The sequence below is a fragment of the Jaculus jaculus genome, chromosome 7, assembly GCF_020740685.1.
Source record: "Jaculus jaculus isolate mJacJac1 chromosome 7, mJacJac1.mat.Y.cur, whole genome shotgun sequence".
Classification (NCBI taxonomy): domain Eukaryota; kingdom Metazoa; phylum Chordata; class Mammalia; order Rodentia; family Dipodidae; genus Jaculus; species Jaculus jaculus.
Window position 1 is genome coordinate 137,308,161 of NC_059108.1, and position 13,007 is coordinate 137,321,167.

Sequence of the window (13,007 nt, forward strand, 5' to 3'; positions counted from 1 at the left end):
GTCTACACATCATTTCCTTTCCTCTTTCCCTACTCGCTAAGTGGAAAGGTTGCATTTTGGGATTATCTGTAGCTGTGAGAGCTCCACTCATCTGCCTGTAAAGAACTGAGGCAGTACATTCCACAGTATGTCCATCTTTTATAATGGAAATAGGTGTGCTTAAAAAGAAAAAGAAAATTGTTGTTATTAAAGATTTAAATGTGCCCCGAGGTCCTCTATTAAGGCCCAGTACTGTTGCTGTGATCTTAAACTGTAAAAAGACAGTCTGCGTTCTGGAGCGGGCACATGATAGCTTTATAGTTCAACTGCTCTAAGAAAAAATAAGCTTTAAAGGGCAAAACAGCACAGTAATAGAAACTCATCGGCATGTGATGTTTTTTCTCTCCTTTTATAGTTGCTTTTACTGGGTCAGTTTTAATATAATTCTGAGTTGCTTGATCTAAGTCAAATGGAAGAGAATGCCAGGAAAGGGTTGCACTTTTTCAAAAGGTAGAAAATGAGTTCAAGTTTCCTATTAATGTTTGAAGAAATAGCTTGTAATTTTGATCCAGTTAATTTTTAAAATGTTTCTCATTGAATATTATCTGTTTTCAGAAGTTGAAAGTGCTTCAATACATACTTGATAGTATAGATTTTCCTCTTTTACTTTGAGCTAGATAATATAGAAAAATGAGTTCAATATTGTGGGCTAAAATATTGCACCTTGCTTATGTGTTTGCCGGCACAGCACCCAGAAGGCGAGAGGGTATTCGCAGTCAGTGGCATTTCTTGGAGACAGTAGAAGTGTGGTTATTTGCTTTGGATTACTCCTCAGCGCCTCACTTTCACGCCTCTTCCTTAGAACAATAGAATTTCAGTTCCCATTAACTTAAATTACTGAGACTTACATATCCTCAGAGTATCAGTGAAATTAAAAGAAGAGAATATTTAATAAAGTTCAGACAATATGTACATCTACACCAGAGAAGTATTTGAAAAGATTTTCTACAGTGACAAGGTAAATAACTAAGTGATCAGGTATTAACTGTAAGGAAGAGGAACAACAGATTATTTTCCTATGTTTTTTACAGATTCAAGAGAGTTGGAGGTTCTTTTATTAAACCTGTTTATATGGAAATTTGGATTTTGTACATGTCTCTGGTAGGTGCGTGTGCGTGAACATGTTCATATATGTGTGGGAGCATGAGTGTGTGCAAGTGCACATGCATGTATGTACATGTTTATGTAGAGGCCAAAAGCTGCTGTTGGCTATATTCCCTACTGCTCTGGACCTTCATTTTTTTTTTAATTTATTTTGCTCATTTTTATTTATGTATTTGAGACCGACAGAGAAAGAAAGAGGCAGATAGCGAGAGAATGGGCATGCCAGGGCCTCAGCCACTGCAGATGAACTCCACATGCGTGCGCCCCCTTGTGCATCAGGTTAATGTGCGTCCTGGGGAATTGAGCCTCAAACTGGGGTCCTTAGGCTTCACAGGTAAGCGCCTAACCACTAAGCCATCTCTCCAGCCCTGTACCTTATTTTCTTAAGACAAGGTCTTTCAGAGAACCTAGAGCTCAGAGATTTTCTTAGGCAAGCTAGCCAGCATGATAGCCTCATGTCACTGTGCTCAACTTTTTTATGTGGTCCTAGGGATTTGAACTCGGGTATCCATGCTTGCATGGCAAGTACTGAACTGTCTCCCCAACCCTGGAAACTTAGAATTTTTTTTTTTAAAGAAATACATAGTTGACTTTCAGAAGAATTATGTTATTGTGTGCCAGAAAATCAAATATGATTAAAGTTCAGCACTTTGAGTTTTGTTCTTTTAACACCAAATAAAATAATTAATATTTGTATTAATTAAGAGACACAAAGATAGGAATAAGTATCAATTCGTGTGAGAATGAAAATAGGTATTTCTCATATTACCTGTTGAGTGAATGAGACCTTTGTGTTATAGGCTGGGGAAATTGGGTGTTGGGCATTACAGAAATTACTTTCTCATTGCTGGGACAAAATACCTGACCAAAAGTAGCTCATGGAAGGAAATAATTTCAAGGAGAAGTTTGTTTCATCATGGTACAGAAAGCATGACAGAACAGCCATTTTACATTTTCTTTTATGTATGCATATATGTATATATATATATGTATGTATGTATATGTATGTATGTATGTATGGAGAGAGAGAGAGAGAGAGAGAGAGAGAGAGAGAGAGAGAGAGAGAGAAAAAGTGAGGAAGAGGCAGAGAGAGACAGAGAGAGAGAATGAGAATGAGAATATGGGTACACCAGGGTCTTCAGCTATTGCAAATAAACTCCATATACATGCACCACCTTGTGAATCTGGCTTATGGTGGGTCCTGGGGAATTTAACCTAGGTCCTTAGACTTCACAGGCAAGTGCCTTAAGCATTAAGGTATCTCTCCAGCCCCTTTTTACATTTTCATATCAATAGCAGGGAGGAAACAGCAAGAATGGCTTGCTTGCATTGGCAATGGGGAGGTGACTATCATATCCTGCCCTTGTGAAATAGATCCTTTAGCAAAGCTCCACCTCACAGAGGCTCCACCATGTGGGGATTAGGTATGAGTCTTAATCACAAAACATTAGAGGCTGTGAGGGACATTTTAAATTCAAACCACCATAGGTATGGTAATAAGGATAGGTGCTATGGCATGCCACTATTTGTCAACTTGCCAGGACCTAGAATCACCTATAAAACTAGCCTCTAGGCATGCCTGTGAAGGATTATCTAGATTAGGTCAGCTTTTGGCATACCTATATGGGATAATTTGGATTAAATTAGTAGAAGTGGGAAGACCCACCTTAATTGTGGGCTGCACCATCTCAGGGATCTGGACTGTATATAAAGGAGAGAGCTGGCTGAGCACTAACATTCCTTACTCTGCTTCCTCACTGTGGACTGAATGTGACTAGCTGCCTCCGTCCTACCTTCTCTACCATGATGGACTATTAACCTTGAACTGTGTGTTAAGTAGCTTTTATGAGGTTATTTGGTCACAGCAATATGAAAAGTAGCTAATACAATGTTGAAAGTTGGATAACTGGGATGGAAACAAATTGCTGTCCATAATCTGGAGAGGGGCAGTTTAGAAGCCCACAGAGAAGGTATAGAGGCCTTAACACCAAGCCCTGACTAGATGTAAGGGATCAGAGAAGGAGAGTTCATAGTGGGTAGAATAGCCCAGAAGAGAATTCAGAAACAGAGAAATTTGGTAGAGATTTGATGAGGATTCTCCATTCATTTATTTATGTAGTTTTGTATTGATTCTAGATCATTAATCATTTTGGTATGAGTACATTGGGGTATATATGAAGAAGGTTAGCATTTAAAGTTTTTTTTTTTTAATTTAATTTATTAGTTTTCTTTTCAGTAAATACAGGCAGTTTGGTACCATTATTTAGGCTCATCTGTGATCTACCCCCTCCCATTGGATCCTCCTTGTTGATGAAAATGGGTCGTGCATTGTGGAGTTAGCCCCCAGTTATTGGTATGATAAATGTCTCTGCAAATCATGACCCAACATGTGACTCTGACATTCTTTCTGCCCCCTCTTCCGCAAAATTTCCCTGAGCCATGTTGGGTTCATTTTTGGTCTGCTTCAGTGCTGAGGTGTTGGGGGCCTCTGAGGCTCTGGCTCTCTGATTTGGTAGGAGTTGATTTTTCTCTGCGTTGGTCTCCTTTCCCTTTGTGCTGGTATCCGGTTCACAGGAAAACATCACCCTTGCTTGTTTTGCCAATTGTCCTTAGTTTCAGTTGGGCCCCTTTTGAGGTATGTTGGGGCAGCTCTCTTCTTAGGATCTGCATCTATCTGGAAAAGAGAAGCAGATTCTCCAACAGAGAGTAAGTTAGCACCCAGAGAATTGAGATAACATTTATTTTTTTGATAGACAGTATGATAGGTGTAGGCCCTCTTATACCCCGTGATTGATGGTAGCTTGATATTGTAGAGTGGGCTTGTGTTTAGGTATGGTTCTGACTTGTTTCCCAGCTCCAGCTATGGGTCTAGTACCACTGAGTGGATCAGTTAGCCAAATCAAGAGCAATTGGTTCCTCACCATGGCTGTGTACCACTATTGCACTTGTGTGGGCATCACATCAGGTTATTTGTTGCTAATTAGGTTACACAATGCGTTGCTTGGACAGATATTGGTCGTTTCCCCCAGTCGCCTATGTAGCACCTTCTGGCACTAGACACGCTGACTGTCTGGGGACTGACTTTCTCCTGGCTTCCAGCCATGTCATTCCATTTTACGCGTCAGCTGCGTATGGAGTCTTCAGCAATGGGGTCTTACCACTGGCCTTTGGTGGGTCATCAAGTACTCTGACAGAAGTCTGTCATTGTTTTGGGAAACCTTGTAGGTTTCTCTGATCAAAAGCTCATTGTGGATGGTAGGCCCAAGCTGGAAGTGGGGGTTACAGGTCAGTGTCCACTAAGAAATTGAGGAGAAACATAACTACTATACAAGAGTTAGAGAGGAGAGAGATAGCGGGGAAAGGGGAAGAGGGAGGGAGGGAAGATGTAGAAGATTTAGGTCAGTCTTGATCCTACCTTCTCCAGTGTCTTGTGGTTCAGGTGTTTCCTGTAAGGGTCTAGTGAAGGTTCAGCCATTTGGTCTGTCTTTTAGGAAGTAGAATTTTATGGTACCATTGCCGTTATTTGCAGATTATCCAACTGATAGAGGCCTTATCTCTAGAATTTACAAAGAACTCAAAAGTCTAAACAATAAGAAGACAAATACCCCACTCACAAAATGGGGCACAGAGTTAAACAAGCAATTCACAGAGGAAGAGATACAAATGGCAAACACACACTTAAGAAAATGTTCATCATCCCTAATCATCAGAAAAATGCAAATTAAAACAACTATGAGATTCCACCTTACCCCAATAAGGATAGCCAACATCAAAAGGTCAAATGAAAATAAATGCTGGCGAGGATGTGGAGAAGCAGGGACACTCATTCACTGTTGGTGGGAATGCAGGATGGTACAACCACTTTGGAAAGCAATATGGAGACTCCTGAAAAAGCTGACTATAGAAATACCAACAGACCCAGTTATACCATTACTGGGCATCTACCCTAAAATCTTCAAACCAAAAGCCAGAGAGATTTGCTCAACCATGTTTGTAGCGGCTCAATTTGTAATAGCTAAAAGCTGGAATCAACCCAGATGTCCATCATTAGAAGAATGGATAACAAAGATGTGGTATATCTACACAATGGAATTCTATACAGCAGTAAGAAAAAAACGACATAAAGAAATTTGAGGAAAAATGGTTGATGCATGTGCCCTCTTGTGTATCTGGCTAACGTGGGACCTGGAGAATCAAACTGGGGTCCTTAGACTTCACAGGCATGTGCCTTAACTGCTAAGCCATCTCTCCAGCCCAAAGTTCAGCATTTTACTTACTGGTGGGCACTGGCTGTGTGAACTTTTTGGAACCTGTATTATATTAGACTATATGTTATGATGAGAAAAAATGTATTATTATTTTTTTCTTTATTGGTTATATACATACTCAGTTTGTAAATAGCCATGTTGGTACCATTGTCAGCCTCTTCCCTGTACTTCCCCTTCCTCATTGGGGATTATGGGTCATGCATTTTGGGGTTAGCCATCAGTTATGGGGAAGAGGCATTGTCTCTGTGCATAATGTCCCAACCTGTGGCTCTAACAGTCTTTCTGCCCCCTTTTCTGTGAATTTCCTTGAGCCATGTTGGGTTCATATTAGATCTGCTTCAGTGATGAGGTCTTGATAGACTCTGTCTCTGGATATCTCGTTTGGTAGGAGCTGAATGTTCTCTGTGTGTATCTCCTTCACCCTTGTGCTGGTAAAAGGTTCCACCAAGAAAGTAGCACTCTTGCTAATTTCCTCAATTACTCTATGGTTTCATCTGGGGCCCTGGTGAGGTGTGATGGGCTGATTTTCTCTTCAGGTTTTATGTCCATCTGAAAAAGAGAAGCAGATTCTCCAGTGGAGGGTGAAGTCAGCACCAGATAAATGGGATAACCATTATTATTTTAGAGATAATTTAATGGATATAGGCCCTCTGGTAGCCCAAGATTGGTGGGAGCTTGATATTGGAGAAAGAACTCGGTTTTTGGATAGGGTTCTGATTTGTTTCCCAGTTCCAGCTATGGTTTCCATTCCATTGAGTGGATCTGTTAGCCACTTCAAGAGCAGATGGTTACCTACCATGGCTGTGTGCCACTATTGCACTTCTATGAGCATCACGTCAGTTTGTTTCCTGCTGAGTAGCTTAGACCATGAGTTGCTTGGACAAATGTTGGCCATTTCCCTTCATTTATTCATGTAGCACCTTCTGGCACTAGACAAGCTAACTCTCCCTATTGTCTGGTTCTCGAGCTGTAGTAAACCCAAATAGCTACTATGTGAACTATTGTCTGTGAGGTAAAATTGGGTGAAAATTTATACTTGCGTTGTGTTAAAAATGTCTCCCAATGCAATTGCAGTTTTAATCTGCTAGCACATTCTTTAACACTCTTATAGAGGGGCAGAGAAATTCCCCTTAAACCTGGGCTGGGCCTACTTATAAATACACTATGGAAAGGGAAGGATGTGCCTTATAAAGACATTACAGAAAAGTGAGGATACAGTTTATGGTAGAAAAATTTGACAGAGATCACCTTACCTTAATCTAGTGTTAAGAATAATGTCACCTATCATGAGCCATAATGATCCTACAATGTGATACAGTGCAAAGGCACTTGAATTGTTGCACATATTACCCCAAGTTTATACCTCATCAGTGTACTGCAGAAACATTAGGATCATAAAAAGAAAGATAGGAGATAAGAAACTTTAATGATCAGAGAATAGGGAAGGGTAGTAACTAAATGCAGTATAGTGTTATAGATTTAATGTTGGAATAACAACAGAAAAAGTATTAGTGGAAAAAAAAAGATATTTGGGGGCTGGAGAGATTGCTTAGTGGTTAAGCACTTGCTTGTGAAGCCTAGGGACCCTGGTTCGAAACTCAATTCTTCAGGACGTAAGCCAAATGCACAAGGTGGCACATGCAAGTTCATTTGCAGTGGCTGGGGGCCCTGGTGCACCCCCACTCTTTTTCTCTCTTCGTTGCGCTCAAATAAATAAATAAAAATAACAACAACAAAAATACATTTGGATAAAGTTTGTATCCTAGTGTTTTTTTTTTTTTTTTTTTTTTGGTGATGTTACTGACTCAGTTTTGCTAACTGTACCATGGTTATGTTATACATAAATTTTAGAGAAAGGATTTTGAATGGTATAGGAGAACTCTTGAATTATTGTGACAATTCTGTAAACCTTCCATTATTTCTAAAGGGAAAGACTTAAGACCAATTAAGGAATTCTTTTTTATTTCTAAATCACTGAAATTATGATTTCTGAAAGCAAGAAAATGATATCTCTTTGACTTAAAACAAAATAAATATTTGTTTTATCATCACTAAATGTAACAGTTTTTTGAGATAGATAACTTGAAGTTTGAGAGAATAGAGTGATTTAAAAAGATGGGAGAAATTTAATAATGACATAGTTGTCCAACTGCAAAGTGAAGTTGTTAGTCAGAGACTGTAAAGGAATATTTATGCATCTAATAACATGTATTCAACCAACATATGTCAAGTGCTGTCTTAAAAATATGATGATGAGAGACCGGGTCTATGGCCTTCTGAAACATACACTACAATGAAATAAAAGTTTTTCTACTACTTCTTGGAGATGTTTCTTGATGAATGAAGATTATTTTGTAATAAATAAAAATTTTGAATGATTATGTAAAATGTCTAAGTAAGCAAAAAGAAGTAAAATGAAGTTTTTTTTAAAAATTATTTATTTATTTATTTGAGAGCGACAGACACAGAGAGAAAGACAGATAGAGGGAGAGAGAGAGAATGGGCGCACCAGGGCTTCCAGCCTCTGCAAACGAACTCCAGATGCGTGCGCCCCCTTGTGCATCTGGCTAACGTGGGACCTGGAGAACCGAGCCTCAAACCGGGGTCCTTAGGCTTCACAGGCAAGTGCTTTAACCGCTAAGCCATCTCTCCAGCCCAAAATGAAGATTTTTTAATGTGGTTGATCAGAATAAATAAGCAAGCACTTGGGCAATGTTAACAAATCTTTCTCATTTTTGCAGTGTTCAATGTTATGATTTTTAAAATTAAATTTTTGGAAATCATGGGAAAGAAAAGCAATGGATTAATTCCAGATGGTAAACTGGAAGCATTTCTTCACTTGGGGAATTTTGGGAATTTAGTTCATATCAGGCTACGTGAAGAATCAGCAGATGGAGACTCCTGCTTCTCTTGCATCAGTTAGCAGAGGCCCTGGGAGGAGGCATCTGGATATGAAGTCCTGCCTGGAGTCACACTGGGCACGAGGGGTCATCTCATCTCAACATCATGGGCCAGTGTTGTGTTGCAGACTCTTCCGAGTTGGATTTTAAATTCAACTGTGGAAGGGAAAGGCTCTCATGAAATGGAGGCTACGTACAGTTGGATGAAACTTGTCAGCTGCTTGAAGTCTTTCTCCTAATTACCTCTTTGTGCAGGACTCCAACCTGACTTTTACTATTACTTCCAAATGAAGCAATAGAAAGACAGCCAAGTTTAACTCATTCAAAAATTGGGCAGTTTGGAATGATGATATTGTGGATGGAATAAGATAGTTTAGAATTTTGTAGCTAAATAGATTAAAAAATTTAAAATGCAGCAACAACTTCTCTTCTGGAAATTCTAGTAGGGACACGCAGCCACTCGAATACTCATGGCTGAAGAATCGTGTTCCTCTTTTTGGGGAGGTTATTCTTTTCTATTGAACATGGAGCTTCAGGAGGGTATGCACGTGGAACAGTGAGGAAGGTGAGGAGGACACCCTCTCAGCTAGTGAGGTCGCTTGAAACAATCCTGGCTGTCAGTGGGGTGACAGATGTCTCAACTAGATTGCCCTCATATCCAATAACTGCTTTACCCCATTTTACTGACACACACACACATACACTGAGGAAGAGAAGAATAAGGATGCTAGCAGTAATTTTTAAGTCACAATGATTTTGTTCAGAAAAAATTTATAAATACATTCCACTAGCCATCATCAAATATGTTTTACATACATATAGAATTAAATAATAACACAAATTTCATTTGATCTATAATAAAGTCATTATGATATATTAAGATCTCTTGATACCTGCCTGAAAGATATGGTTTTAATACATTACCAATGTCAGTAATTGGTGAATTAGTAACTGCCTTTACTGTGTATTTTTGAAGTGCTAAGTATTGATTTGATTGAGCTGTTAGTTTTCATCACAACCTCTTAAAATTTAAATATTTATTTATTTGAGACAGAGAGACAAAGCAGAGAGTGAAAGAATGGGCACACCAGGGCCTCCAGCCACTGTAAATGAACTCCAGACACATATGCCACCTTGTGCATCTGATGTTATGTGGATACTGGGGAATGGAACCTGGGTCCTTTGCCTTTGTAGGCAAGTTCCCTAACCACTAAACCATCTCTCCATCACACGATTTTGTGTTACTATTGCAAGGTGGAGAGGTAGTGCTTTGGTGGGTAATGGGCAGGTGAGTCCCAGGATACTGCCTGATACAGTGAAAGTAATTCTTGGAAGTATTTGTTGAGTATATAAGCTAATGAAATAGATTATTATGGTGTACTTAGGTCAAAGCATATTATTAACTTATTTACCTGACTTTGTTTTTCCTTTGATCTTGTTGGGAAAGACTTTTGGCAGTTTGATTTTCTCTATATATACTTTACTTAAATATATCACTGTCAATTGTTTTAGTCAAATGTGTTTTTTTACATATTATTAAAGTCTGCTTAGAATATGAATTTTTCCCTTCTAAATTTAATTATTTTTAACATAGAAACAAACCCAAACAAGCATTTTTGTCGTTACCTTTTCAAAGAATTTTCTTAATTTTTTTTTCTTCCTTTTTTACTAAAGAGGGGAAACTAGAAAATGAAGTCTCCTCTCTAGGTTGAGTGTAGTTTGGATAGCTCCATATGTTTTGGAGTAAAATGTTATCTACAGAACAGTGACACAACCATATTTTCACATTGTGGAGAGTATGTTTTTAGAATTTGAAAAATTAGTGAGCTGGTTTTTGGCATTATGTATAAGAAATTGAGTGGGTGAAATAACTCGTACATATTCTTATTTCAGTACACAGTAAGCTTTGTTTCCAAGACAACTATTAGTTACCCAGGGTCTTTTTTTTTTGAACTTTTAAAATGTATTTTTATTTATTTTTTTGAGAGAGAGAGAGAGTGTGTGTGTGTGTGTGTGTGCACGAGCACGCGCGTGTGTGAGAGAGAGACAGAGAGAGAGAGAGAGAGCGCACAACGAGCGAGCGCCTGTGAAAGAAAGAGAGAATATGGCTGCATCAGGGCCTCCAGACTCTGCAAACGAACTCCGGAAACATGCACCCCCTTGTGCATCTGGATTATGTGGGTACTGGGGAATCGAGCCTTGAACTGGGATCCTTAGGCTTCACAAGAAAGCGCTTAACTGCTAAGCCATCTCTCCAGCCCTACCCAGAGGCTTTGAATGTGTAACAAGATTTTAAAGATGGACTTTGCAGCTAAGTGGAATATATTGAGGAGGGTCAGTCAGTTGATTGTATGTGGTCCCCACTGAAGTGTTCTTGGGGCTTCCAAGAATGAACATGCTGTCATTTGTTTGTAGGCTTTGTGTGACCTACGATGATATTCTCCTCCGCCATTTTTAATAAATCCTAGTAGTAATTTTCAGACCTCTGTATAGTCTGGGGGAATTCATTGTTTTCTTCCTCTTTCCTTGTAGGCATTGAAGAAACAAGAAGCTAAAGCAGATGAGAATGAGGGAGCAATGAAAAATAAACTATTGCAAGCAGAGACTGAGAAGAGTCAAGTAAGATTTTGATAGTTTTCCTTCAGCATCTCGAGGGTAGGGGCGAGTGGGAGTGGAGTACCTGGAAGAGTGTCCCTGAGATTGCTGCTTAGACCTCAGTGGAGCCTTGATGCTTTGTGTAGAATCTCTCAGAAACACAGGTCATTTGCTCCTTTGTCATTGAAGATCTTCCTGAGTGGTAAATTAAACCTGGACTTTTTGCTGGAGAACACTGAAAGAACTAACTGCTACAGGGTTAGGAAGGCCTACTGTGTGAGGGGGGGAAGGCTTGATATTGAAGGAAGGCTGGCTTTCTGTATGAAGGAAGGCTTGCTGTATGAAGGCTAGGTATTTTGTGTATATTCCTTTCTTAGCAGCCTAGTTTTGGAAGTTTCCTCTCCTCCCATCACATGCTCAGGACATGTAATGTATGTTCTCATCTATTAGTGGGCAAGACCCAGAACTTTAGCTTTAGAAGAGAATTCAGATTCCAGATAACTCTTCTCAATTTTGCAAATTAGTTATAAGGATAAGCCCAAGATAATGAACTATCAATTCAAAATATTTTGGCATTTAGTCCCTATCATTTTTACCATCCTTTGTAGTTAATAAGGCTTCTGCATTGTTTTCCCATTAAGCAGGGAATATCAGGCCGTAGGGTTTGTTCTCTGGGAGTTGAGATTGCTGACTCACAGGGTTATTAACCAGTATGGGTCTTACCTGACATTTTTTTTTTTTTTTCTGAATTAGGGTCTCACTGTTAGCCCAGGCTGACCTGTAATTCACTCTATTCTCAGGGTGCCCTTGAACTGATGGTGATCCTCCTATCTCTGCCTCCTGAGTGCCTGGATTAAAGGCATATGACTTTTAAGACCATTTTGTCTCAGCTGTGATTTCTTTTTACCTCTTTACTTCTTCATTGAATTGAAAAGAGAAGTTGGAGAATATTTTGTGTGGATTTGATGATACTCTGTAAACTTTGTTTTTTTTTTTAATATTTTTGTTTCATTTTTATTTGTTTATTTGAGAGTGACAGAGAGAGAGAGAGAGAGAAAATGGTCGTGCTAGGGCCTCCAGCCCCTGCAAACGAACTCCAGATGCGTGCGCCCCCTGGTGCTTCTGGCTAATGTGGGTCCTGGGGAATCGAGCCTTGAACCAGCATCCTTAGGCTTCACAGGCAAGCGCTTAACCGCTACCAACTCTCCAGCGCCCAAACTTTGTTTTAATAATGATATTTATCGGGCTGGAGAGATGGCTTAGCGGTTAAGCGCTTGCCTGTGAAGCCTAAGGATGCTGGTTCAAGGCTCGATTCCCCAGGACCCACATTAGCCAGAAGCACCAGGGGGCGCACGCATCTGGAGTTCGTTTGCAGGGGCTGGAGGCCCTAGCACGACCATTTTCTCTCTCATCTCTCTGTCTTTCTCTCTGTCTGTTGCTCTCAAATAAATAAATGAAAAATTAAAAAAATAATGATATTTATGTTATAAGCCACATGTATAATTTTAAAGGAAAGTTATTTAAATGGATAAAAATCTATTTTGAAATAATTATCAATTCATAGAATGTTTTGAAATAAAATGTATAGAGAGGTCACATGCACCTTCAACCACTTTCCCCAATGAGAACATTTTTACATAATTACCATTGCCTTTTAGAGCTAAGAAATTGACATTGGAACATCTGCAATGTGTAGACATTTCTTTTCAGCCGTACGTGCAGTTCTTGTTTACTGAGTGTGTGCATGGATGTGGGGATGTGTGTGATTGTGAATGCGTGTAGTTGTGTCCACTTCGTCTCCTGTAGATGCCCTGTTAGCGCTGCCATAGTCGAGGGAAAGAACTGCTCTGAGGCTGCCTCGTTCTCCCCACCAGGCATGCCTCCCACATACATAGCTTTAAAGGAGAGAGGTTTGCTCACAGGGAGTGATAGTTTAAGATAGCTATGATATATTTAAGCACTGAAAAGGGTCTTAACACCAGCTCATGACTGGACACAACAACTTGTTACAAACTGTAAGCAAGGGTAGCCATGTAAGCCCCGCACTCTTCAGAAATTTGTGTCTCATCCTGCTGCATCTTTCAACTTGGAATAAAGTTGC

At 39.6% G+C, this 13,007-nt stretch overlaps 1 protein-coding gene across 1 annotated transcript in view; it reads left to right on the forward strand.

Moving 5' to 3' along the window:
• Cep128 (centrosomal protein 128) overlaps window positions 1-13,007 on the forward strand; it is a 363,113-nt gene that overhangs the window by 90,091 nt on the left and 260,015 nt on the right. The window contains exon 11 of the mRNA XM_004649677.2: window positions 10,844-10,930. Within this exon, the coding sequence (XP_004649734.2) occupies window positions 10,844-10,930 (87 nt within the window). The remainder of the gene's footprint in view (window positions 1-10,843; window positions 10,931-13,007) is intronic.